This window comes from Cimex lectularius, unplaced genomic scaffold, assembly GCF_000648675.2.
Source record: "Cimex lectularius strain Harlan isolate CLEC.00 unplaced genomic scaffold, Clec_2.1 scaffold223, whole genome shotgun sequence".
NCBI classification, from domain to species: domain Eukaryota; kingdom Metazoa; phylum Arthropoda; class Insecta; order Hemiptera; family Cimicidae; genus Cimex; species Cimex lectularius.
The window spans coordinates 523,587-549,926 of NW_019392771.1; the positions used below are offsets into that span (position 1 = coordinate 523,587).

A 26,340-nucleotide genomic window follows, 5' to 3' on the forward strand; every position below is an offset into this window, starting at 1 on the left:
TACTTGGTTAATAGAACACAGATGACGCATAATAAAAAGAAGCTCTCTTAAACACAGTTTATTATCATTTGTACAAAAATATGCTAAAATTGATTTCTTTTAACAATAAGACTTTCGAATTTTGCGTTGCAAAATTCAAAGTACGTGTGAGAAACGAAAGATGATAGGTGACTCATTTTTTACCCCAATTCTCAATGGGAAATCCATTCAGTTTAATGCCATCATTGATTAGGGCTTTTTGATCAAGTAGTTCTAAACAACTTGCAGATTGGAACTGTGATTACGTTAAAATATAAAATTAAATTTGATTGATTATTACTAACTTTTATTAGTAGATTTGATCTTTTTACTACAAAACTCATCGATTTTCAAGGAGCGTTGAATTTCATACGACATAAAATTTTGTATAGTAGCTACTAACATAATACCACTTACTCTCATTACAATAAAAACATTACACAATGATACTGGACGTTGGATAAACTTGAAAACATAAACTACTGCGTTATATCTTATCACAGTAATAATTTTTATTGGTAAATTTGGCTTAGCATCTACTAACATAATATTACTACTGTTATATTTTATCACAGTAGTATTTTTAAATGATAGATTTAGTTTGTTATTATATAATCACTCGATTTTCACTAATTGTTTATTTTAAGCAACATAAAACTGTATAAGCAATCTACTATCGTAATACTTCTACTATTTGTTACATATTTTTTAGTAATAATAATATTAACTTTAATTAGTAAGTTTAATTACTTCAATACATAACCAATCAAACAAGTTATGCAGTTTCAAAAAGTATAATTTTATACATCATAAAATTTGTTAGTCCGTACTAATTAACAAAATACAAACGTTGTATCGTATCACATTAGTAACGTTACTTGCTAAATTTAGTGTTTGTTGATATTCGAAAAGAAGATTTTTAACAATATTAAATTTTATTAGCGGAAGGTCATGGGTTCGAATCCCGCTCGTGACACTCACTTTTTTATCACAACCAAGACCTTACATAGAAATAATAATTAATTGAAAGAAGTAACTTGGTCAATTGACCACGAAAACATAAATGGATTAAATTTTATGTAATACCTTTATACAAATTTTATAAGACTTTCTACTATTATAGCTTATTACCTTAATAACTTTACATAGTAATATTATTTTATTTATGTGTGGTGTTTAGTGACAGTTAATGATTATTTGGAAATCGTGAAATGCGGTCTGGTGTGACGTAGGTTTTTGAAAAACATTTTCTTTATCGCGTCTACGTTTCGATCTTTATTGAGAACATCTTCAGATCTCAAAGTGTTTGTTTTTTGTGTAGATGTGTCATTCTTGTATGTCGTGGGGCACTCTCAACACGACACACAAGAATGACACATCTACACAGAAAACAAACATTTTGTGTCCTGAAGATGATCTCAATAAAGATCGAAACGTTGGCACGATGAAGAAAATGTTTTTCTAAAACTTACGTCACACCAGACCGCATCACACGATATCCAAATAATCATAAATTTTATATACAATGTAATTGGATATATTTGTTAACATAAATTAATATCTGATCACATTACTAATTTTGATTGGTAGATTTGGTATAGTATCTACTAACATAATATTAATACTGTTATTATACTGACATTACATTATACTGTTAATAATTATGTCATAATATTATACATCATAATAGTCATAATACTGCAGTTTTTTCAATAATATAAAATTTATCAAAGTAGTATTTTTATATGATACTTTTAGTCATAATCAATTTTCAGTCATAATTTTCACGAAGTGAATATTTTAAGCAACATTAAATTTATATACTACCTACTAGCGTAATACTATTTATTATATTTTATCACAGTTTAATTACTAAGCTTTTTTAGTATACAATCAGTCTAATTAATGAAATATTTTTAGAGTTAACGAAACATTTGGTATAATTCCTACTAACATAATAGTACTACTGTTGTAGCTTATCACAGTAGTAACTTTACTAGGTAAATTCAGTCTTTTTACTGTATGAACAATCGAATTAATGGTATATTTTTAAAGAGAATAGTTTTATACAGTGTAACATTTGGTTTAATAATACTTAGTACTACGTTCTATCTTATCACTGTGGTAAGTTCCTTAGTTCCAATTATATCCCTCTTCAATTAGGAGAGGACCTATTCTCTTGCCCATCGTTGAATCCTACTCTTTTGTTACTCTCCACTAAATAAAAAAAGAAGCTAAATGAAACAAAAAACCGGAGGCACAAGAAGCTACATAAAGAGGAATTTTTAAGACCTTTACCTGGAAGCCTCTTCGGAGGGTGAGGGTCAGGCTGTGCTAGGTCTACTTGTCAAATGTTTTTCGAGCCAGCCCCGTGTGTGTTCCGACCTAATTCCAGATACCATCTCAACCTTCGATCACATCAAATTAAAAATAGAAAACTTGTGAGTGCAAAAACAACCCCTCTTCGATGCCGTGTGGCGATAAGGTAATAGGGTAAATGGATCTCGGCTGTATAACCATTCCCTTTTCGTCCCTTTCAAATCTAATTAGACAACAGTGTTAACCTGCTCAGAAAATGCTTTATGGGATGTACACAATAACAGGTATTGATTGATTGGGTCGATATAGGGATTGATATTCACTATTTCTGGCAAAAGCTCTTCCATTGAAGATGCAATTTTAAATGAGTCCTGTCCATTCTTTTTCAGTGAAAGATTTGACATTTTTAAAGAAACTAAAAGAAAGGATAGGTTTCTAAATGTAGGGCGTAGATTTATCCAATTTACACAATATTGTACACATAATTGAAGAGTGGCGGGTGATTGGTGTATACATATAGAGAGCAAGTATGTAATCAATATTAGCATAGGAGCTTTTTATCTAATTCTCATGTTTCCGAGACGAAAAAAACAACAAAAAAAAGCTGAAATATTTTATTATACATATATGTTTACAGTTGACTTTAAAATAGGCATCTAACATCAAATGCATTTATTAGCATGAATGTATTTTGAGAGGGCTGATGGCCGAATATCGATTATATCCAAGGATGGTGTAGAAATATATAATTTTCAGTATTAGAAATAGGGACCATTTTTTCACTCGCGAACATTCTGGATCAAGAGCCTTGAAGAAAAAATCGAATTCAGTTATAACTGTCAAGGTCATCATCAGGGCAAAACAATCGTAAATATTTTTTGATGGTGTCTATCCTGATTTTGTGGAATAAAATGATGGGAAGGAAATAAATTGTCTTTTCCAAAATAGTCATTTATTCCGTCAGACGTCTTGTCGGCCTACTCACCAAGTCCATTCATCCAGACATCCACTTTTTAACTTATAACAATGTAAAAAACTATCAAACCACTTTGTATAAAAAGTCACTGAAGATGGTCTATATTATACCGAAACGTTGACGAAATAGATGCCTAATGTGGAAAAGACAATTAATTTCCTACTCATCATCTTAATCTTAAATTTGTCTACGGATGACATATTTAAGTTTGTACAAGTCTCAAATTTTCTTGACGACCGCCTTAGCATTGCCAAGGCGTGTAACAGTATTGAAAGACCTCCTTGGCAATTCTAAGAAAATTGGAGACCATCTGCAAAATCTTAAATATGTTCACCTGTACACATTTTTAAGATTGGTTTGCACCGATGATGACCTTAAAATAGGTCGAAAGATTGCCAGTAACAACTGAATTTGTTTTTTCTTCTAGACCATATCTTGATTCAGAGTGTTCGTAAAATGTAGAGTATTCCATCGCTCTAACGAATAGTTTATTGACATAATTGAATTAAGCCAGAATTAATGGGAATGTATTCATAGAAAACTTTTAAATTAAGTAGAGAAAATGTTAATAAATAGAGATTATTTAAGAAAGGCGATTGAATGAGACTTCGAATCATGAGTTATTGTGTTAAAGATAAAAATCAAGAAAACGGGTTTAAAAAATTCATACATAAATCAATGGGCAAGATAAGAATGATATGATACATTCATGTAATGAAAGGGAAATTGGTATAAATTTAAGTTACGAAATTATTTAAAAAGAGAAAACTAAGAAGAAAAGAGCGCAGGGAAAAAGATATTTATTAAGTCCACCTCAAATTCTACATATTGAAAGATTTCGTAATTAAAAATGTATGCTAAGCATTTTTATTTTTTTAAATTGGTAATACACTCGATTTTGTAATATCTGTGTGAAATGTTTTATATTGTAACACGTGGTTTTAACGGTAATTTGTCAACGATTCACAATTACCTGAATTTCGATCTAAAATATTTTATTATTGTGTTTTTGCCACAATTATTTTCTTGTTATTTTTTACGGGTTTTTTTTCCAACCACGAAACTGAAGAATTCAGAACCGATGAGACTCCACCCACGAACCCAAACATTCAGGAGTCGCCATGTCAACGCTGTATCCGTCGCGTCCACCGACGCCCTTTATGCTGAATTAAAAATGAATTAAAGTTACTTTCACATAAATAGTTTATTTCATTAGCTACATAATTAGGTTATTGATCGTATTTAAACAAGAAATGTTTTGTAAACAACTTCACGAAAAGTAATAAGTTATAGACGATAGCGTCGTTTGTAACGCTGAGGCTATTGTTCTGAACCATTTTTAGACAAAAGTGTAAGACAAATGTTTTTTTGAAGTACCTACAACCTTCGGTAGTTCGGAAGCAAAATATTTGCAATTGATCGGTTTTGAGTGATTCCTATAAAGTCTGTCGATTCACGACGATCTACCCTTGTGATTACCAGTTGAACAGTTTAATTACAGTCTAATAAGTAATTAAAATTTAATTAAACGTTAAAATAATTAATACATGTTGTCAAATGATGAATATGAATAATTGAACCCATAGCCCTCCAAATGCGGTTCTCACGAGTGGTTCGACTTAGAGTAGTGGGTTTTGTCATATCGTCCTGCTTTTATCCCTCACCAACCATTTAAAAATTGCAAAATTAGGCAGACCAGGTTGATCGGAAACGATCAAATCAAAACTTAATCACCATGCAGGCAGCAACAGTAGTTTTTCAAACATTTTGGGTAGGAAAATATTAGATTTGTGCTTTAAAATATATTTGAGCACTTTTATAAATAAGTGTCCATTGTTATTAACACATATGTTGTGTACTGTAATGATTATTTAAATTCACTAATTTCGTGGTCCGCTTGACCAATTAAATCATTACAATTAATTAAGGTTTTTAGTTGAGATGAAAAAAAGTTAATGGCACGAGCGGGATTCGAACCCACGATCTTCGGCTAGATACGCCGCTGCTCTACCACTTTGCTCTCCGTGGCCATTTCAATTGTCGTCGAGAATCCAAACCGATTACACGACATTTGAAAAATGGCAAAAAGGAGGGAAAACTCATAAGGTGGGGTTGAGATAGGAAGTTGATGTCCGAGTGGATCGAGGTCACGATAACTCAAGTGGTACAGCAGCGGCGTATCTAGCCGAAGATCGTGGGTTCGAATCCTGCTCGTGCCATTAACTTTTTTTCATCTCAACTAAAAACCTTAATTAATTGTAATGATTATTTTATTTTTAAATCAACCTAATAGAATTGGACAATTTCCTGGTTTAATAAGTTAGACAAGTTTTGTAGTACTGTAAGAGGTTCAACGTGCAAAATTAAACCAACTTTCGTAGGGTCTGAGAAATTTGAACTTTATAACGAACGTGTTTTAGATAAATTCAAGCCTTAACTTTATAATAAGTGACATATTTCGAAATTTTTATCGTTGGTGTTTCATCGAAATTAGTCGCGTTTCGTAACGGGGACGTTAGTCAAAATCGGTTTGAAGTAATTTCGACATGTTAATTAAAATAAAAATTGTTAAAAACACGAATGCCACGAGTATAAATGAAAGAAGAAATGGTAAATTCATACTGTATGTAAATTGGTGTTAAACATAAGTCTGAGAAGCCGGAAGTGAAACTCGGTCAACCGAATTTGACCAAAAAGCGCCAGATATTAAAAAAAGAAAGTTCATCCGAGCCGATTTTGTCGGTAGTTTACCACAGAGTGTTGACTTTAATCCTTTTTCCACGTATATCTTCCTGATTTAAATAAAAGTTTCCACGGTTTCTTTTTATCTGTAACATAATTCATCGGCATCTCAAAATTGGTTGTAGTTTGCATCTCAGAATAGAAAATTATTCAACTTATCGAATATCGTATAATGAAGAAGATTATTCTTGTCTGTATATGCAGTTTGCTTGTTAAGCGCGTATGGTTGGTTAATTGTTTCAGTCGAAGCGGCTTCTAATACTTGCAGGAAGCATGCTTTTGGTTACACAAAGCCAATTCGCGAAGTACGAGTCGGCCAAACGACATCTGGAACCCGGTTAATGATAAGTTTCCCTAAAAGGGCCGTTTCGTGTCGGTCTAGTTTCGCATGACAAACACCGAATACAAAAGGCGAATGGGGCATTACACGCATTTACCTGAGGATTCAGTGGGGGAAAAGTCTAGGAGCAAATCACTGACTGGCGTGTCTACTCTCATGTCAGGTGTTTCGGCCACCGTTCGAAGATCGTTTTGTGCTAACGGAAATATTAAACAGCCCTTTGTTAAACCGCACGAATCGGCCTCGGTTGAAAACAAATCGGCTTTATGCGAATTCCACGTTTTTTCTGGCCCTAGGTACAGGGCAGATGCTAAAAAGTTTTTTTTTTAAGGATAATTCGTCCGGGTATATCCTCGAAATTCCAATTCGTCCTTTTGCAATCTTGACTCAATTGAACCCCGAAAACTTGAGGTTTTTAAATAGTCGGCAACATATAGCTATCTTAAGACTGTTCGAGGCTTTTGGGCCTAATGAGGGGTCAGTTTGACCTTTGAAAACGCCTACGCAGCTCCCCTTTAATTGCTAATACTGGGAAACTGGAAATTGACAAAACACCTCATTAGAACTTCCAACAGTTGGCAATAACAGTTGGATTACCAGGCCCTATCATCGTTCTCAACCTTAAGCCTCGTTTATAACCTTAAGTTGCCGCAGTCTTCATATTCAGTGATTGTATTAATGTCATAATTATGTTTAAGAACTTGACGTAATCATTTTGTCGATAATCTATAATGTACAATTGACACAACTTTTCTACACTGATGAGTTTACGAAAAGGAAATTGAACAAAATCAGAGTTACAGAAGCCGAATATAATATGAAACTGATTTCAAGACGTTTATTTTTAAAAAATATTTTACACAAATTTTAAATTTAAATAAAAACAAGTGATTTAAAACTTAATGTTGATTTTCAGTGATCAACATTTAAAAATTGGCACAGTTATGCAACGATGTCCAAGCCGAGACAGCGACAGGACACGCTGTGCAATCTGTTGGAGGGTGGTTGATTTACTACAGGGGTAATTTCCACCCCTGATTTGGCTTCCACCTATCCGCCACCCTGAGAACTGTTTTCGGATCAATTCTAACCCACCCCTTCATTTTTTTTTCTGCAATTCATAACGGTATTGGTACTGCAGACCGGTAGAGTCATGGGTGAACCTCTTTCGTATATTATTTTGATCTCGAAGAAAATCGACAATCTGATAAATGATACGCTTATAAAAATTACCAAGAGCAAATGCGACACAGGCAAAAATTAAAATAAAGTCGCTAAAGCGTACGTTTTTTCCGCGGTAACCTGTAACCCAAAATCGGTGATTACAGACAACAGTGCTACTAAAAAATTTAAATTTTTATTTATGTATCACTACTAACCAAATATATTTTGAATAATCGAATCTATTCAGTTGACAAGAGTTGCTGCCAGTTTTACTATTGAATTTTTAGGCATATTATATTTAATATATTTATTATTAAAATTTTACTGTTTTTAATATATTAGTCACTGTCATTAGGCCTCCCTAATGTTAGAGCATTTTTATTGATGAAAGAGAGCAGCCAAAAAATTCGAGTGAACAGCATAATTATGCTTTGGAAATTATGAAATCAAAATTAGACCAGTTTTCATTCCAAAAGCCATAAAAGATTTGAATGCCTAAGAACTGAAATTTTCTGACTCGGTGTAGGTTAGATTGCTTGGTGCGTTCAAAGTTTAAGTTCGTAGGTCCAGATGGATCTGATTAAATGGTTTATTTTCTAATGTTAGATATCCAACATCTTTTTTTTTAGTGAAAATAATAAGCTGTATTTTATAATAGTCTGTAGAAAAGATTTAGTCGCAGGCTTAAAAAATTTATTTTCCATCTAAAATGCAGATTTCAGTTAGGTTTCCTGTCGAGGATAAAAAGTGAAATCCGATCCGTCTTCATTGGTGAGTTTGATGGCTTGCCTCTCCCTGCTTATATCTTATATACTATTTAAAAACCTGAAACATAGAAATAAATTGTAATAAATGAATGAATACTAAAATAGGAGCTTTAGAAAAAGTTATTATAGATTACAATTAGTTAAGGTTTTTAGTTGAGATAAAAAGTCAATGGCACGAGCGGGATTCAAACCCACGATCTTTGACCAGATACGCCGCTGCTCTACCACTAGAGCTATCGTGACCTTGATCCACTCGGACACCAACTTCCCATCTCAACCCCACCTTTTGAGTTTTCCCTCTTTTTTGCCATTTTTCCGAAATTAGTGAATTTAATGGATTAAAATGAAGTATACTTCACTAAAACCCTCCGTGGTCATTTCATTTGTCGCCGAGAATCCAATCCGATTTCACGACATTTGAAAAATGGCAAAAAGGAGGGAAAACTCAAAAGGTGGGGTTGAAATGGGAAGTTGGTGTCCGAGTGGATCGAGATCACGATAGCTCAAGTGGTAGAGCAGCGGCGTATCTAGCCGAAGATCGTGGGTTCGAATCCCGCTCGTGTCATTGACTTTTTTAACTGAACTAAAAACCTTAATTAATTTTGATATATTAATTGGTCAAGCGGACCACGAAATTAGAGAATTATAGATTACTTTCAATTAATTAAGGTTTTTAGTTGAGATAAAAAAGTCAGTGTCTCGTGCGAGATTCGAACCCACGATCTTCGGCTAGATACGCCGATGCCCTACCACTTGAGCTATCGTGACCTCAGTACCGTGAGTACAGCTCAAGTGGTAGGGCTTCGGCGTATCTAGCTGAAGATCGTGGGTTCGAATCTCGCACGAGACACTGACTTTTTTATCTCAACTAAAAACCTTAATTAATTTAAAGACATTAATTCGTCAAGCGGACCACGAAAACTAGTGAATTACAGATTACTTAGCGTATTTTTAATATAAATTTCTAAAATAGATAATATGGCAAATGCTGAATTTTCGTAGATACAGACAAAAAAACAATATTACCGAAAGTCAAAAATTTATACGTATACACTATATTTCATGCTTTAAAAATTGTCATTTGCTTACTATATTGTTTTTATGAGCTTTCTCCTTGAGGATTGCATAGTGAGCATGCAGTTTAGACTTTTCCGATCATCCTGGTCTACCTATTTTTAATGGGTCTAGTCTTTTTTTTTCCTTGTCTTCTCTCACCCTAGATAACTACCGGACCAACAGCTTGTTGACGAAATGAGAACAAACTAGTGGTTTCCGATCATCCTGATTGGCAAACATATTCGGATTTGAGGCAAAAATTAAGCCAGATAGTTTATTTGTTGAGGTGTTAATTTTGTAATAGGTTTATTTTGCCTCTACCTTCTTTTCCCCTTGATCAATCCACTGAAGATGCCAAAATGCCGGAACGCGTCTGACCTAATAATGATCGAACGCGACCAAACCTAAATTTTTAATAAATTCCTAAAATTTCTACTTAAAAACGAATGAAGCATAGTTCCAACTAATGAGGACCGATCATTATTTGGATTAACCGAAAAACTGCAATGATGTAAAAAAAAGCGGAAAGGAAGATTTGGTTTTGGTCCCTCAGATGCGTTTCAGCTTCTCGCCATCTTCAATTTTTAATAATGATCTTGGTTGAAATCAGCCACTGAAGATTGCGAGAATCCGAAAAGCGTCTGACTAAAGCATCAAGGATAGGTAGACCACAATGATGGAGAACTCCGGATTACTACAAGCACTATAATTTGACCAAAATAACTGTCCATTAGCACCTTCAAATTTAACTGGTAAATGCAAAAGCATATTTGGCGAACTAAAAGTTCTTCTATTCCCTTGTGGAAATGGAATCTTTGGATAATGCGAACTTTCTTATTAGTTGTGTTCGGACTAATAGGAATGTAAAGTATAATTTTTTTTAATTTATTTATTGTTATTTTATTGGTTTTATTTTTTTAAGAAGAAGCACTTCCTTCTCACACGTCATCTCGAGCGGTATGTAGAAAGCGAGTTTGTACCAACAAGACAACTTTGTACCAACTTTCTAATGATTTTTTTTTCTATTTGATACATTTTATCTCATCCACCACATGCTGTACTTGGTCGGTTATTCAACATACGACCAAGTGTTTTACCAAATGAACGTATTTTATATAAAACATATTTCTCACGAAGAACGAGGAAGATATTATGTCCGTGCCCATTTTCTGATTTATCAGATATTGGCAGACTGATTTTTTTTCGTTCGCTTGAAATCTGAAATTTGACAACTCTTTTGGCTAAATTTGCCGACGTTAAGCCCAAGGAATGAAGCAGTACTTAAAAATATACTTGGCTGATTTGAAATTTAAACGACATTACCACAAATTGAAATCGTTTGCTTACTTTAATGCCAGATTGTAAAAAAAAAAGAAAGTGGGATAACAATGACAAGGTAAATTCCGTGTTCCAGTCTTTATTTTAAATGAATATATCGATATGCAAGGATTAGAACGCAAAATCAAAAATTATGGACTCCCTGGACGAAATGAAGGCAAGTTTCTGGAAAAAATCAAATCACCTAAAGAAATAATTAAATAAAACACCTTTCATGTGTATTTTATTAATTATTTATTCAAAATTCTAACTACGAACGAAAAGTGTCTCGTCTTGTGATTTTAGTTTTGGTCCGCTAGAAAATATTTTTCTCCTGAGTATAATCAGTTTAAAGCATAAATGGATTATCATACTCTGTTTTTGTTATACTTTTATACAAATTTTCTTTTATTTATGAGATCTGATTTGATAAGGAGTTAAAATGCCCATCAAGATCATTTTTGTCCAAGTCATCGAGGCGTGAAAAAAATTTCTGAGAGATGTTGGAAAACGTTAGATCCCGCTGATTCTTCGATTGTGTTTTACGAGCCGAACCCAACCAACCTATGCCCTTCGGTCCTTGAAATATCACCGAAGCCGTCCGTGTCGTCTCTTCCGCCCTCGGTGTCCGCGGAAGAGTGGTTGAAAGTTAAAACCCCCTCGACGTCTAGTCTAAATCTAGGTCCCCCTCCTTCCCTACGTACGTCCCTCTCTCGACGTCTACTACTTGGCATGGTATGAGTACGTACGTTGACCTCATCCATTGGTACACGTGGGCCCCCTAGAAAGGACCTCCCGCCAACCTACTTACACCCTTATCTTACAATTTGCTATTGGTCCAATTTCCTCCGGCCACTCGCCGAAGCCACCCCTTCGGCTGCACTCGAAAACGTTATATAAGCCAATTTGCATGATTGAAAGTAATTTTCATCACGACAGGCTTCGCTTTAATTCACTTTTTCTTAGCATGTCTTCATCCCTCTAATCGAGCATCAACCCTTACTATTTCCTCTTCTTCCAGCCGGGAGACATGCCGCCTCAAAATCATAAGACTTTTAAATTGCATTTTTGTTTTCTTCATAGAAACTTGATTAAGATTTGATAAATATTGACTCGTAAATTTAACAGCTTTTTTAGTTTACAAACGATTTATTCATAGCAACAAGAATTAATATGGGCAGCTCCATATCAAGACTAATCATACAATTAAGAGTGAATGGTATTCAATTCAGAATTAAACTTCCACTTGTTCATAATAAAACACAAATAAGGAACCATTGCGCTACTAATTATTGGTACTTGTTATTATTAGGATAACACTATCTTAGGTCAAAGATTATCATTGAGATGCTAGTAATTATTATTAACATCTTACCGCATCTTTTGGCGTGTTTATTACACAATTTTTTATTGTAATATTTTTTACTGTTTTCACGCTCGTAATTAACCGTTTGTGTTTTATGAATCATTTTATTAATAAAAACGAATTGTTTTTTGGTCACGTATTACAGTAAATTATTTCTTCTCAGAAATTACTTATGTCAAACGGACATGGCTAGTTTGTTTAACTGTTGCAACGAACAAATGTTGCATTGAATATTAAGTGACTGATGACTCTTTAAACGAGAGAATAACTTTCAATGGTCCCTCTGGATGTGACTTATTCCTGTAATTGAACGAGCAGCATCTCAGTTGTTGACGGCGTTTCAAATTATTTCGACGGTTAAAAATTTACGTTTTGCCACGAAATAGATGGATTAGTTTGCAGGTTTGAGAAAATTGAAAAAGAAAAACATATTATAATCATTGACCAAATAGGTTAATAAAATTTTGTCGTTATTAGTTAGCAACTCGTGTTATTAGACAAAATTAACAGAGATAAAACAAAAGAAACAATTCCATAAGCTGTTTGTTTAATTGACAACAATAAAGAAGTAACAATAATGAAATACATGAATACAATCAGACACAACATTTCCTTTATTTTATTAATGTCCTGCGACAAATTCTAAAATTTTGTAATATTTGTTAGCTTCTCATCCTACCTTCTGTTTAACCGTTCCACCTCGTCACACTATTTTGGTGTTTCTTGCCAACTTGAAAATGAGATAAACGAGAATAATTTGCATATATTACTAAAAAAGAAAAAAAATATATTAGTCGATTGTAAAATCATTGACCAAATAGGTTAATAAAATTTTGTCATTATTAGTTAGCAACTCGTGTTATTAGACAAAATTAACAAAGATACGACAAATGAAATAATTACATAAGCTGTTTGATTAATTGACAACAATAAAGAAGTAACAATAATGAAATACAATCAGATACAACTTTTCCTCTATTTTATTCATGTCCTGCGACAAATTCTAAAATTTTGTAATATTTATTAGCTTCTCATCCTACCTTCTGTTTAACCATTCCACCTCGTCACACTTTTTTGGTGTTTTTTGGCAACTTGAAATAAACGAGAATAATTTGCATATATTTTTACACGTTTAGTTCAAATTGGCTGAATCGTATATTCTTTTTCAATGCATATTCAATTAGATTCTAGTCTTCTAACAGATATCGATAATACAAATAAATAATTTGTCTTAGCAACTCAAGCCCATTTCTGAAGATGGACGAATAAACAAAACCATCGAGAATAGGCCGCTAAACCACCTGGAAATAAAGAACATTTATTATAAAATGTGAAATTACTAGTTAATGCAAGTTGATAAAACTGTAGTTTCCTGAAAAAGAGGGGTGGTTATCTTGCCTTACCCGCCTTATAACCCTGACCAAGTATTGAAAATCTGGTACCTAACAAATAAACCTAAACCAGCAAAGCAAATCAGAATGACGAAACTATAAAACATTTAATTACTTGGTTACATTCCTTTACGTCGGAAATTAAATTGCAATGATATATGAGATTCTAGAGGTCTTGGAGGTAGTGAACCTGTAGTTTCCTAAATTGTTGCCTTGCCTGCCCTGATTATACTCTGATCAAGAAGTAAATATGCCTGACAGACACAAAACAGCAAGAGCCAACCTGGATGATCGTGCAGTTCGATAAATGTTGGGTTTTTCTCTTGCCTTTCCCTGCTCATAACTCTGACCAACTACTAACGCTATGCTGAATCAAGTTTGACAGATCAAAATTGCGACAGAACAAAACCAGGATGATCGAAGACCATACTACAAAAATTCGTGACACATTTATTATAAATTCTGATATTTCTCCTTGATATCTACGGGGTTATGTACCTGTAGTTTGGTTAATGAAGGTTATTTTTTCTCTCGTCTCGCCCTGCTTATGATCCTGAGCAGCGATTGCAGATCTTTCGTCTGACCGACCAAGCCTGCGAGTAGATAACTAGGATAATCGTGTTAGTTTGGTATAAGTTGTGTTTGCCCTCTAGCCTCTCCCTGCTTATAACCTTGAGTACCTACTGATGGTTTGCCGAAACCTGCGAAGATTGATAGGCCAGAATGATCGAAGGCCAAAACTTACAAATTTTGTTACATTAAAATAAACTATGATAAAATAAATGTCATGAGCATTTATTATAAATTGTTAGATTTCTCTCGTTGAATTTCTGCGATAAACATCTAGTTTACCTTAACTGACTCCATTGTATTCCCAACAGTTTTAAAATTTTAAAATTACAGAAGATGTTGCATTTGAACAAAAACAATCGCACTTCTTTTCTTTTTTTACTTTTATTGGACGGTTTTTCAGTTTTTTTTTCTTGCTATCATTACTTTTATAAAACGAAATGTCAAAATAGTTGAGAGTCGCTCAAGAAATATTATCACAACATTATCTGGCCGCTCAAACAACAGAAATCTTCCCTTTCCTTCCACTTCCTCCCTGCATCTTCTCATTTAACTTTTCGCATCAATCAGAAAGCTTTTTTCACTTTTTGATATCGTGGAATGAAAATAAAGGTGACTTTTTTAATGTGGTTCTTACGCTTCGTTGATGTAGAAGTCTTAAGAAGAAAAAAAACAATTCAAGAAGAGAAAACTGGATTCTTTTCTAGATAAGCTAGCAAGTGATGTTTGCAAGATTTTAGTGGAGTACGACGAATTATAATAACCGTACACAAGCCAATTACCCAAGCTGAAAAAAAGCATTTAAACTGGGTTAAAGTTTAATTTACTTGCTTCCTCATGGAAATAGCTATATCAAGGAAACGATAAAATTTTCAATGATTTTGTAAAGCGAGTTTAAAACACGGGATAAGGATTGTAAAAAGACATAAACAATGTATATCTGTTAAGAGATCATTTCCGAGTGGAATATTCCAATATTAATAATGATATTTTCCGCTATAAACAGTCACGATATTTGTATAAATGTGTGTCAGATTACAGCAAACAAGAAATCCGATTTCATTTGTCCCGATTTAACTTCCACCAGGGCACGTACGCACAATTGCTTACGTATATTATCAACGCTGATGGGTCTTATTACCGTCGCCTTATCGACCCCGTGTTAATACCAAACAGGGCATAGATCTAGCCTTCGACACTATTTTAAAATAAAGGATCCCCATCGTGTTATATCGCGAGTACCGATTCGAAAAGGGAACATGAACCGTTTTATAATCCCACACTCGGGGTGCTAGTCGCGTGATATATACGAACCAGTTGGCAACCAAGTACTTATAGTTAAAGCCTCCCACTCAAAACGACGAGTTATCGCTTGTAAACTCACGACCTCCTGTGGAGATAGTTAATTGACTCCTATGCACATTCAATCATCAAAATCATTTTCAGGATTGAAATATTAAAGGCCGAGTGCAAATTCGAGGCTAGGTGCGCCCGTCACTGTGATTCGCCCGACCACTTAGTTTTATACAGGTTTTTATTTCTTAATTCACATTTGTATACAAATATAAAAGACCCGTTAATCGAAGAAGTTGACCAGAAAAGTAAAATAACGGAGAAACTTCGTCGGTTGATTGATCCATCGTACTGATAAAACTCCGACACCGTAGATAACTTAATCAGACTCTCAAATAAAATAAAATAAAAACTTCTTACAATCATACCAGAAGGAAAAGGAACAAAAAGAAGTAACATCAGAGAGAGGAAAATCAACTCAACCAGAATAAATTTATTTATATTTGCAAATTTATCCCAATTAATTCTACATTAATGAAACTTTTTCCCCAGTTATTTACTTACTACTGGACGGTTGGGGTAAATGCCCCACTATATAGTCGGAACCATGGAACGATAGTCGAGAGTATAATATTCCACTGGTCTTGAATAGGTAGTTCTGGACCCACCATCCAGGGGTGATATAGGGTTTGGAATGGACGGAGTAGATAGGATGATTCAACAGCATAAAATGAAAAATCGGATAAGTATGATTTATTAACGATAAAATAATGAAGGTAAAAACGAAGGATCAGTAATGACGTTGCTCTGGTAAAGATGAGGATCTCAAGCTTCTTTCCAAGGTTGATAAGGCTGTAAAAGGTAGGTTGATCTTTTGGTTGTAAGCGCCTGGCTGATTAAAACGTTCTCCTGCTGCTCAACTAGCTCGTCTTGCGGTTGATCTTCATTCTCCAAATGGATGTTCACTTGCTCGTTCGCCTTTCTTGAACGTTGGCGTTTGCTTATTGTTTATTTTTTATGTGTTATGTACAAGTCAGTTTTTTTGGACATTCTAACAAGATTCAGTGCTGGGTGTTTGCCAGTGTATAGTGCACATGTGGCTGAAGTTGTTTATGGTATTTGTCTAACGTGCCACATTCAAACAATCGTTACTTGAATTGTTATTATTATTATTATTATTAATTTTTAAGGGCGTTTTAACGGCTAAGGTCATTTCACGCCCTAACATCCAAACCTTCTATCTTAGGTTAGCTATATCTCTTCTGAGTGCTATAAAGCTTTGACTCCAAACATTCACTAGTAAACTAATTTATCCTATTGCCATCCAAGCTTTAATTTTTCTTTTTTTTTTCTTTTTAAAATTCTTAATTTGGAAGGCCAAATGTATGCAAAAATCCCATTTTAAATTACATATAAAATTTATTTGTTTCTTTTTTTTATTAGAATTGTGAATTTTTGTTCCATAATTTAAACATTTCCCATAGGCTTGTATGGCTAATAATAATAATAATAATAATGGAGTCAGACTAGCAACAGTCTCAGCATGAGTATAGGCTCATCCTTATCCTTTTATTCTTCCATTCAAATATGATACATAAACTAATTCTACATAACAATAATAAGAAAGAAAACACAATAACACTTTTTTTTTTTTTTTTGAGGGAGCTATCTTTCTTATTTAAATTGCGATTTTAGGCATCGCAGTTCATTACCCCGCAATTTGTATTTTCTTCCATTTCATTTTTCCGCTCCGGCAGCCTCAAAAACTTCTTAAAAAAAAAATCTTGCAACTCTCATTCAAACATTAGCAGGCATTCAATGGTATAACAATTTGGGAAAAGGCCTAAATCTCATTATTAATTCCAATAAATTTGAGAAAGCTGAAAAGTGCTCTTCGAAAGAAACACTGGGGACCCAGTAACTCCTGTAAATCACTCGAAAGGTTGAGCCTTTGCCTAAAGGGTTGTAAAGTGGGACAGTCGACCAAAATATGTTTTACTGTCAAAATGATGCGTTCTCCACTTCGCATACATCGAGGACAAGTTGGAAGGTTGTTGCCTATTAAAAGCCTATTATGGATTAGCCTGATATGACCTAGAGAGAATCGCAAGTTCTTTTTCTCTCAAGTTCCTCAGTTGGCCATTATGTACAACTGACTTAATTTCTTTCATACTATCTCTACAGACATTCCATCTTGCCGCCCACTTTCGTTTGATAATGTTTTACACATAAACGACTATATCATCTGGACGGAGAGGAAATTGATCTGTTCTTTGTGGATGGTTTGCGGCGTTCCTGGCCTGTTGATCAGCATTTTCATTTCCAGAAATGCCGACATGACTAGGAACCCAAACAAATACCACATGTTTGTTGAGTGTTCTGATTTCATAGAGATATTTGTGAATTTCTAAGATGTAATGTTATTTTATTAATTGTGTGATAATGTTTTATGTTCCTTTGGTCGGATCAAACTGAGAGGATTTATGTTTTCTGGTGGTGGAGCATTAGAAACCGTCCAATTGTGTTGCTCAACTCGACTCGGTCATAAGTCAGAGTAGTCAAGATAACTACCTCAGTTGATGGGGGTTTTACGTTCATCGTTGAGTTGTTTTGATGTCATAGAAAGTAGAAAGTCTCATTTTGATTTTAGGTGACGACTTTCCTGCAAAATTACCTAGGTTCTTGGCAGAGGAGGTTGGTTAGCTGCTTAATACATCCATTTGTAACACACAGGAGTATTGTAAGTAAAGGTATTATTACAATAAGAAGATGACAAAGAATAAACACGAGTAATGTGTTCCTGTTCAGCTATGTACAGAAAAATGGAATGATGGCTTTTATCAGCCGATTGGTCCATTTCTCATTTTTGAAAAATTGAGCAAACTGGATATTTATACTATACTGTTTGGAATTTTGATTATAGACACTAATTTCAGCATTAGCAAATGATTGCGTTAGAAGTTATGATATAGCAAATAAATGTGCATTAATTAATGCATGTGGTGCATAAATAAATGACAAATTTCAATATAAGTTGAAAGTTTTGTTATTTTATGCAAAAGCAATTGTTTTGAAATCTATTGCTACTGTTGATCGTGTCGATTTTTCTCCTTCAGGAAATTTTCCTGTTATGTTCCAATCGCGTGATCTGAGGTAAAAAAAGTAGGAAGTAGACCTCTTGATTCGTGTATCAGGGGTTATGATTCAAACAAATCATTCACGCGATGAAGGTTGGCTTGAGTAAATATTTATTGCAAGAAATAGAACCGCCCAAACTGCAAATCGTTCTACCAAGATAATATAGAAAAAAATTACTTATCATAACAACGCAATATGTTTAATTTCATAGTATTAATGACGGCGAGGCCTGCGTTATATAGCTACACGTAATTTCTACCGCCGTGTGCTGCAATTTGGTCGATTGGCTTTTCATTTTAATAAACACTAAATTTCTGTAGCCTTTATAAACCTGTCATTAGTTAAATGAACTTTCAGTTTCTCTTAAATAATAGCCGTTATAAAATTCGGGATGGAAACTTTTTTCTTTGTTATACACCTTGAACCAGAACACTATTTTTCTTGTTTGCCCATTTACAAATGCTTCCAGATATTTTTGCTCATTTTCTCGACCTGTTGGTCTACAATTAGAAAGTTACATCATAAATGACCTTAGTTACCCGTTTTCGTGAGTTTCAATTTTTTACAAGAGATACAATTGATAAAAAGAAAAAAAATGTGTACACCAAACACAAAATGGCTCTCGCCGCATGATGGACAAGGTACAAAATTACAAAACTTAGTTGTAATTAATCTCGAATATCAGAAGAATAATACAATGAAAGAAAATCAATGTAATCAAATGGAAAGTAAGCATAAGAAAAGTTCAAGCTTACACTAGGATCCAGCGTAACGAAGAAGCTACTCAATACATAAAATTGTAAACAGCTCCAAACGGTTATGTGACATATGAGAAGAAGAGTATGATTTAGTAGGAGTGATGGTTACACACCAGTAATTGATCACAAAACGCAAAAAAGAATTGTCCTGCAGTACTATCGCCGTGGCAATTAAGCCCTGCGCACCTGAGATAAAATTTCTGGGAATAGAAGACAAAAATGTTGTTATCAAAAGCTGCGCTCAAAGTCCTGGACTCATCTGAGTTAAGATTACATACTGCATGGGACTGCTGAGTGCCCTGGAAGCAGTAAGAATAGAGAACGAGTTGTCATTTGACCTCAGGTCACAGGACAGTAGCGTAACGAATAGACTAGCTAGGAATTGCTCTAAGATGCATCACTATGGGCCAGAATCCTTAGATATAATTCCGACCTTAAATAAAAAAGGATCACTTGCTAAATGGGTAATGTTAAAAATTTACACCTGGTGGAACAACATTCCAGAAACCCACTCCTGCCCAGGAAGTCCTTAATCTACCAGCACTACATATCCCCGGGGAAAAGCTTAAAAGTCCTTATTCACAAGACACCCATAGCCTATCCGCATAAATAGGATTAAAGCTTCGGGAAACACTTTATGCGGATAAGGTAGTAGAATACCTATTGACGCCATGATCCAAAAATTCAGGTTTGATAAAAAATTTCAAATTACCATGATGTACCCATGATCAGGCTGGAAGAAATGAATCTCAGTGAATGCCGACTATCTCTGATGGCTCCAAGAACGAAGAACCAATGGGCAATATTCCTCCGTATTTCAGGCAGAGACAACGCGTATCGAACACAGTACCAGAGAGATCAAAAGGCTGAATACTATTTAAAAAAAGCATAGTCATTTATTCGGACAGCCAGGCATCAGTAGTAAACCCAAAGCCGTTTGGGATTAAATTAACGCTCTTGTGCCCCCTTCAGGAAAACAACAAAAGCACCCTGTTATGGTTAGGAGGGCAAACAGTGCACAGGGAAAACGAGGGGGCAGATAAATAGGCCTAGAAATGTTCATTCAAGAAACTTATCGACCTCGAACCTTTTGCAGCATACCATATTGGCAAAATTGTACACACTTGGGTCTTATAAGACTAAAATGATGTTAGAACGTAGCAGACTGTGAAGGCACGACTTGGAGCAGCCAAAACAAACCTGTGTACATCCAGGAAAAAGGAGAAACCGCGGGACAATCCGCTGTTGATGTGAAAGCCTATACAATCTGAGACACTTACTCATAGAAAAAGAAAATCCAAAGCCTGATGATACATACACCCGGGAGCCATTAATTTATGGAAAAATTTCATTTTCTCCCTACATTATTTGGCATTTTGTCAAATTTTTATTTTGTTTAGGTACTTTGATTTGGATTTGAAGACCTCTAACATATAATACTTATATATTATTACTACAAAAAGGGTTTTTCATGTAAGATATTATCATTAAGTGTTATTATTCAACAAAAATGACTATTGAGATCTTACATCTACCAAAAACCTCATCAAAAAGAGATTGGGTCGTATAACGTCTCTTTCTTTACCACTGTAACGTTTGAGGATTAATAAAGCCTTGGAATCGCGTAAAAAGCTTTAAGCTTAACGAAGAGAGCTCCAGTCAGTAATGGACATAGCACAACAGACTGGTCGCGGTCCGAAAAGTCATAAAGACGCCGACTTGTAGAAACCTTCCACATAAACCTACCACAGAAATGCTTCATTGAGGCTGAACAAAACTTACGATCATTGCAGGCTGCTAACCTGGCATAGCCATAGCAGAAAACAGTTTGTCGAGGTTCTGCCAAAAAAGAAGAAGAAATCTTATTATATCCACTGTCAATACCTGACTACTACATACTGTCCAGACTATTGAATCTAATAAAAGAAGGAAAGTGAGCTCCGTACGTGTAGGACCAGAATCGTCACATTTTGAAGCTAGAAGCCACCTCTTACAGAACTACGCACCTACAGTGCAATCGACGATGGATATATCACTGCAGCAACAGGACAAATATTCTAAGAACCTTTAACGATTTTTCGAACAAAATATACTGAACGAATCCAACTTGTTCTGTGAATGGTAAAGCAAAATGGACCTGTTAGCAATATGGAAGTAGATATTAAAGTTCCTAGCAATTGGGTGTACTACGCTACCATCCTAAGTATATCTCAATCCAAGGAAATATTTGACCTCTTTGAAACTGAATTGACAATGTTTATTTGAGTAATGATTTATCATTGTACGATATATCAATCAATGTTTTGAAATACATGAGTTCAATGAAGCAGATTGCACAATTAAATAACCACGAGGAACAGCCAACTAGTCAACTACTTACTGACCACTTAGTACAATTTCATTTATTATTTTAATTACAACTTCATATCTAAGATTAACGATAAATGACAGGTTATGGGGTCAATGTTCAAAGATCTTGATATTTGTACTGTCCAGACCCAGGGTACTAGTAACCCATAGCAACTTCACGATATAATTAATCCCTTTATTCTTATGTCTTCAAAAATTCAATATTAAATATAAAAATACATTTTAATAGAAAAACCTTTTTTTATATATAATGACAATAAAATAGGCTTTCGAAAAATCACATGCTAATATTTTTTAAACGGTGAGTATTCAACTGGAACATCAAGGATCGCTTTTCGTTCTATCCAAATTCTTGTTAGGAACCTGTCCTTGTTCGCCTGAAGGACCTGTTTTATAGTAAACCCACAAAATAGGATAGTTCCAATTGCCAGATTGACTTTTTGCTTAATTGAAAATCAAAAGATTGCAAAGAAAGCAAACACCAACCGTAATCAGGTCTCAAGTTTTTGTTCTTAATTTATTTTATCAAAATTCAATTATATCAACTGGCTATGATCTCGTACAAGGTCAAATTAGCTATTGTTAAAATTTATCCTTAATCGAAGACATCCTCTTTCGTTGAAGTCGTTCTCTTTCTACTACTAGTCATGTTTTCCACTGACTGCGATGATACACTCTTACGTTGACTTTACGTACCTGTATGCTTCATGTAATTTTTGCGCGTCGCCGCCCTTCTTTTCGTCGTGATGTGGCATTGTCTGGTGAGTTAAATTTAAATGATCCCCATTCGAAAAACCCAAACGTACCCTACGATCTGATTAGTTATATTTTCAATGAAATCACATCCTGTGTCGGCGCTTTAAACCCGCCCATTTATAAAATCTTCACGATGCCCATTAAGTTGCGTTAGTTTCCCGATAAAGACGTGACATGTTAAGAATGCTTTCAATAGCCGTTTATAATCGTGCGAATCTAACAGCCATCCAATGCAGATACACGATGTATTACGGGTTTACTGTTAATCGGACATGTCCTTAAGCAAACTGCCGTGACTGATTCGTTTCTGACGTTAATTTTTATCAAAGTTTATAACTTGCTTCTAAAAATAACAATATACTACGTCATTCATTCTTATTACTAAATTAAATTAAAAGAAATTATAAACCTAAACCTCTAGTGTATGTAATTAGAGGTGCAAATGGTAAGAAAAAGTTCATACAATTTCCCCTCAATAAAATAAGCGTTTTACGTCAAAAAATCACACTTTGAATATTTAATCCGTTAACCAGAATTTGATATGGACGGCCGTAGCAAAGTAAGTGGTATTTGGCAACTGGTCCTTTGAAATAGGTTAGTGATTTTGGAACAAGTTAAATAACGTCCTTGTCTAGCCCTACATATTCAACTTGCATGACCTACATAATGCTAGATTCCGTAACAAAACCAATCCCTTCCCACACATACGATTTTTAAAAGATTTCCTTTATTAAAAATGAAATCGCCCTCATAATTTAATTCAGTTACTCGAGTTACTTTTAACAAAAATAAATCAGTTAGCGGGTATTCTTTAAAACAAATGTAACAGTTTAAACGTCGAGCTTCAGTGTCGACCCAGGTGTTACAATTACACAAATTACTATAATTTAAACACACTCTAAAATTATAGAAAGAAAATATTAATACCTGACACTTATATAATTTATTCTAAAATAAATATGTGTTATCAAATATCAAACAACACCTGAAGTACGTTAAAATACATTTATTATTTATTTAGAAATCGTGAGATGCGGTCTGGTGTGATGTAGGTTTCAGAAAAACATTTTCTTTATCGTGCCAACGTTTCGATCTTTATTGAGATCATCTTCAGGGCCTGGGATTTACAAACATTGTTTACATATTACAATTACATTTTGGATGTGGAAAAGTGAATTTATACAATGCAAGATATATTTAAATATATACTCAGAAGACAAACACTTTGAGTGAGTAGAAATACTTTGATTGAATATATAAAATATATTTTGCATTGTATAAATTCACTTTTCCACATCCTAAATGGATTTGTTAAATGTAAACAATGTTTATAAATCCCAGGCCCTGAAGATGATCTCAATAAAGATCGAAACGTTGGCACGATAAAGAAAATGTTTTTCTGAAACCTACATCACACCAGACCGCATCTCACGATTTCTAAATAAATGTCGATTAACGGTCACTAACCACCATACATTTATTATCATAAAATGTATAGTTTCGTTCAAAAGAAAAACTAACTATAAGTACAAAAAGTTTTAATAAAAACAATATTTTAATTTTGACTGACTATTTTCCATGGACTTTTCTGTTAACTCCATCTCGTACTGGGATTTGTCTCAACCTGTTTATATTTTGACCTGTGATGAATTTTTGGGGGTTTATCAGACTAAAACTACTAAAACATATGTGTATGGTGCTTTCAAGATTCTTATTACATAGATTGCCTTGATTTTGAAGTTACTCGTAATATCACGTTTCCTGAGAAGTACAATTGTTTTCGTTAAAGAGCACTAAGCAACTAATCCAGTGCACACCAGCGCGATCGCGATGCAACGCCGATTATTATCGGCGGCGTATCGGTTGGGGACAGCTTGTCAATCGCTCCAGGCGATAGATCGGCGCGACTCGTCGGTGAATCATGTCGACTGAACAGGACTCAACGCCTCTGCTGTTATTTCTTTCGACAAAATAGTTGAACAGAACCCGTGTTTATGGAACTACTCGTTGAAAAGTTATTCAAGAACTAATTTAACAAGCACAGCATAGAAGAAAATAGCAGATAAGCTGAAGCTGAAAGTATTGTAAACATTACATTGGTGTGTCCTTATGTTTTATAATAGTTGATCAATATTTAAGTTTGGCAGTAGTCGTCTGCTTTCTATGTATACCATTTTTGATTATTATATTCGCTGTTTTGGTATTTTGGTGCCTGGTTCTCATCTTCATCTGTGGGTTTGCTGACTTGCCTCACCCCGTTTATAACCCTGATTAACAACTTAAGATGCCATTATCCTGCAAATCTCAAGGAGAAAGCTCACTGTTATGCTTGCTCCTATTTGGCTAAGAATTTATTTATACTATTGCATAGATTGTTTTAATTTTGCTTTATAGTACATTTAATATAAAAGGTAATCCAAGAAAACAATCGATAATCACGCCTTATATGAAATGCAAATAATAGTTAGAGCAAGAAAAAAGGCAATTTATCTTTCTCCTCTTTTCTTAGAAAAAATCTGCAGTTATAAGTAGACTGGAAATAGTTACATCCATACGTGGGCAATGGTGGTGATTTTCAGTTAGGGGTATAAGAGGGGTAAAGCAAGTCAACAAAACGAACAAACTACAGGTTCATACTTAAAATATAACAGTATTGGGTCAAGTATATAAACATGGTGAAGCAAGAAACCTCCACTGAAGAGGTTCGCCAACAAGGATGATTGGAAATCATATCTTGTATATTTCAATAAATCGTACTTAATATACATACAAATTTATTTTCTTTGCCGTGTTTGTGTTTAATATGTTGATCATTTTTCTCTAAACATCCCACAGTGATTATACATTGCTTTTATCTTAAAAACTTTAAAGAAATTCAAACCCATGTACGCAAATAAGCTAAGGTACGTTTATTAGCTTTTCTAAGACTTCCAGTATAATATCACTTACTATTGTTTATTTATTACATAATTCATTAAACCACGCCTTGCCCAAAAAAGCGTAATAAATATCAAGAGTGCGCAACTCTCTTAGTCAAGAATTTTTATTACCTGACTGAGATTTTCACACCTGACGAGCTGTGTTAGTGAATAAAGTTTAACGTCAAGTAACTCTTTGTTCTGTGTAAATCGCCTTGGAATTAACGCTGCCGCTCTCGGCGACTGACGGGCAGATTGCCTGGATGAATTCCAGCAGCAAGCAGCTGAGACGTATGTGGGGTCACGCACGTCTTGTAATGCCGAGTAATGCGGTTGCTCTGAGATCTCACGTGGGAGACACGTGTGTGATGCAAAGGGCAATCTTGGCCACGTGGCACGGCTACCGTGGAGTCCAGCTTCTTTCATTCATTCAGAAAACGTACCACCGGTTACGCTTATCACCTAAGTGTCACTTCAGTGATAATGGGGACATTCATGATTTTTTGAGGAGTTTTGTGTCAGTACAGTTTTTTATAAGAGCGTCACATCTAAAAAACATTTTGAAAGTTTTTTTTATTTCTTTATTATTTAAGTTCAATCCTTTAGTAAATATCATCTAGAGATCGCGAGATGCGGTCTGGTGTGATGTAGGTCAAGAAAAACATTTTCTCCATCGTTTTCGATCCTTATTAACATCTTCAGGACTCAAGTGTGGGTATTCTGGTTAGTGAGATATTAATGTTTTTTTGTTTATATATAACATTAATATCTCACTAAGACTCCCAACTCAGCACACAGCAGTGACACATCTACACAGAAAACACACTTTTAGCTTTGAAGATGATCTCAATAAAGATCGAAAAATTGCACGATAAAGAAAATGTTTTTCTGAAACCTACATCAAACCAGACCGCATCTCACTATCTCTAAATAATCATTAATTAACGATCATTAAATACTACTCACCTTTGTAGACATTTTGATATAAACAAATCAATAATCCGATCAACGGAATCACCCTGAATATTTTTTTTAAATTCAAGTATGATCATAGAAGGAACGCTCACGTCCCACTCATAAT

At 34.4% G+C, this 26,340-nt stretch overlaps 1 protein-coding gene across 5 annotated transcripts in view; it reads left to right on the plus strand.

The window, feature by feature from the left end:
• The window catches only part of LOC106666769 (voltage-dependent L-type calcium channel subunit beta-1), a 218,199-nt gene that overhangs the window by 137,141 nt on the left and 54,718 nt on the right, over window positions 1-26,340 (plus strand). For 3 of the 5 annotated variants that reach the window (XM_014394201.2, XM_014394195.2, XM_014394193.2), the window contains exon 3: window positions 17,970-18,059. The exons of the other annotated variants lie outside the window; for them this stretch is intronic. In XM_014394201.2, coding sequence (XP_014249687.1) covers window positions 17,970-18,059 — 90 coding nt within the window. The remainder of the gene's footprint in view (window positions 1-17,969; window positions 18,060-26,340) is intronic. 5 annotated transcript variants of the gene reach the window in all.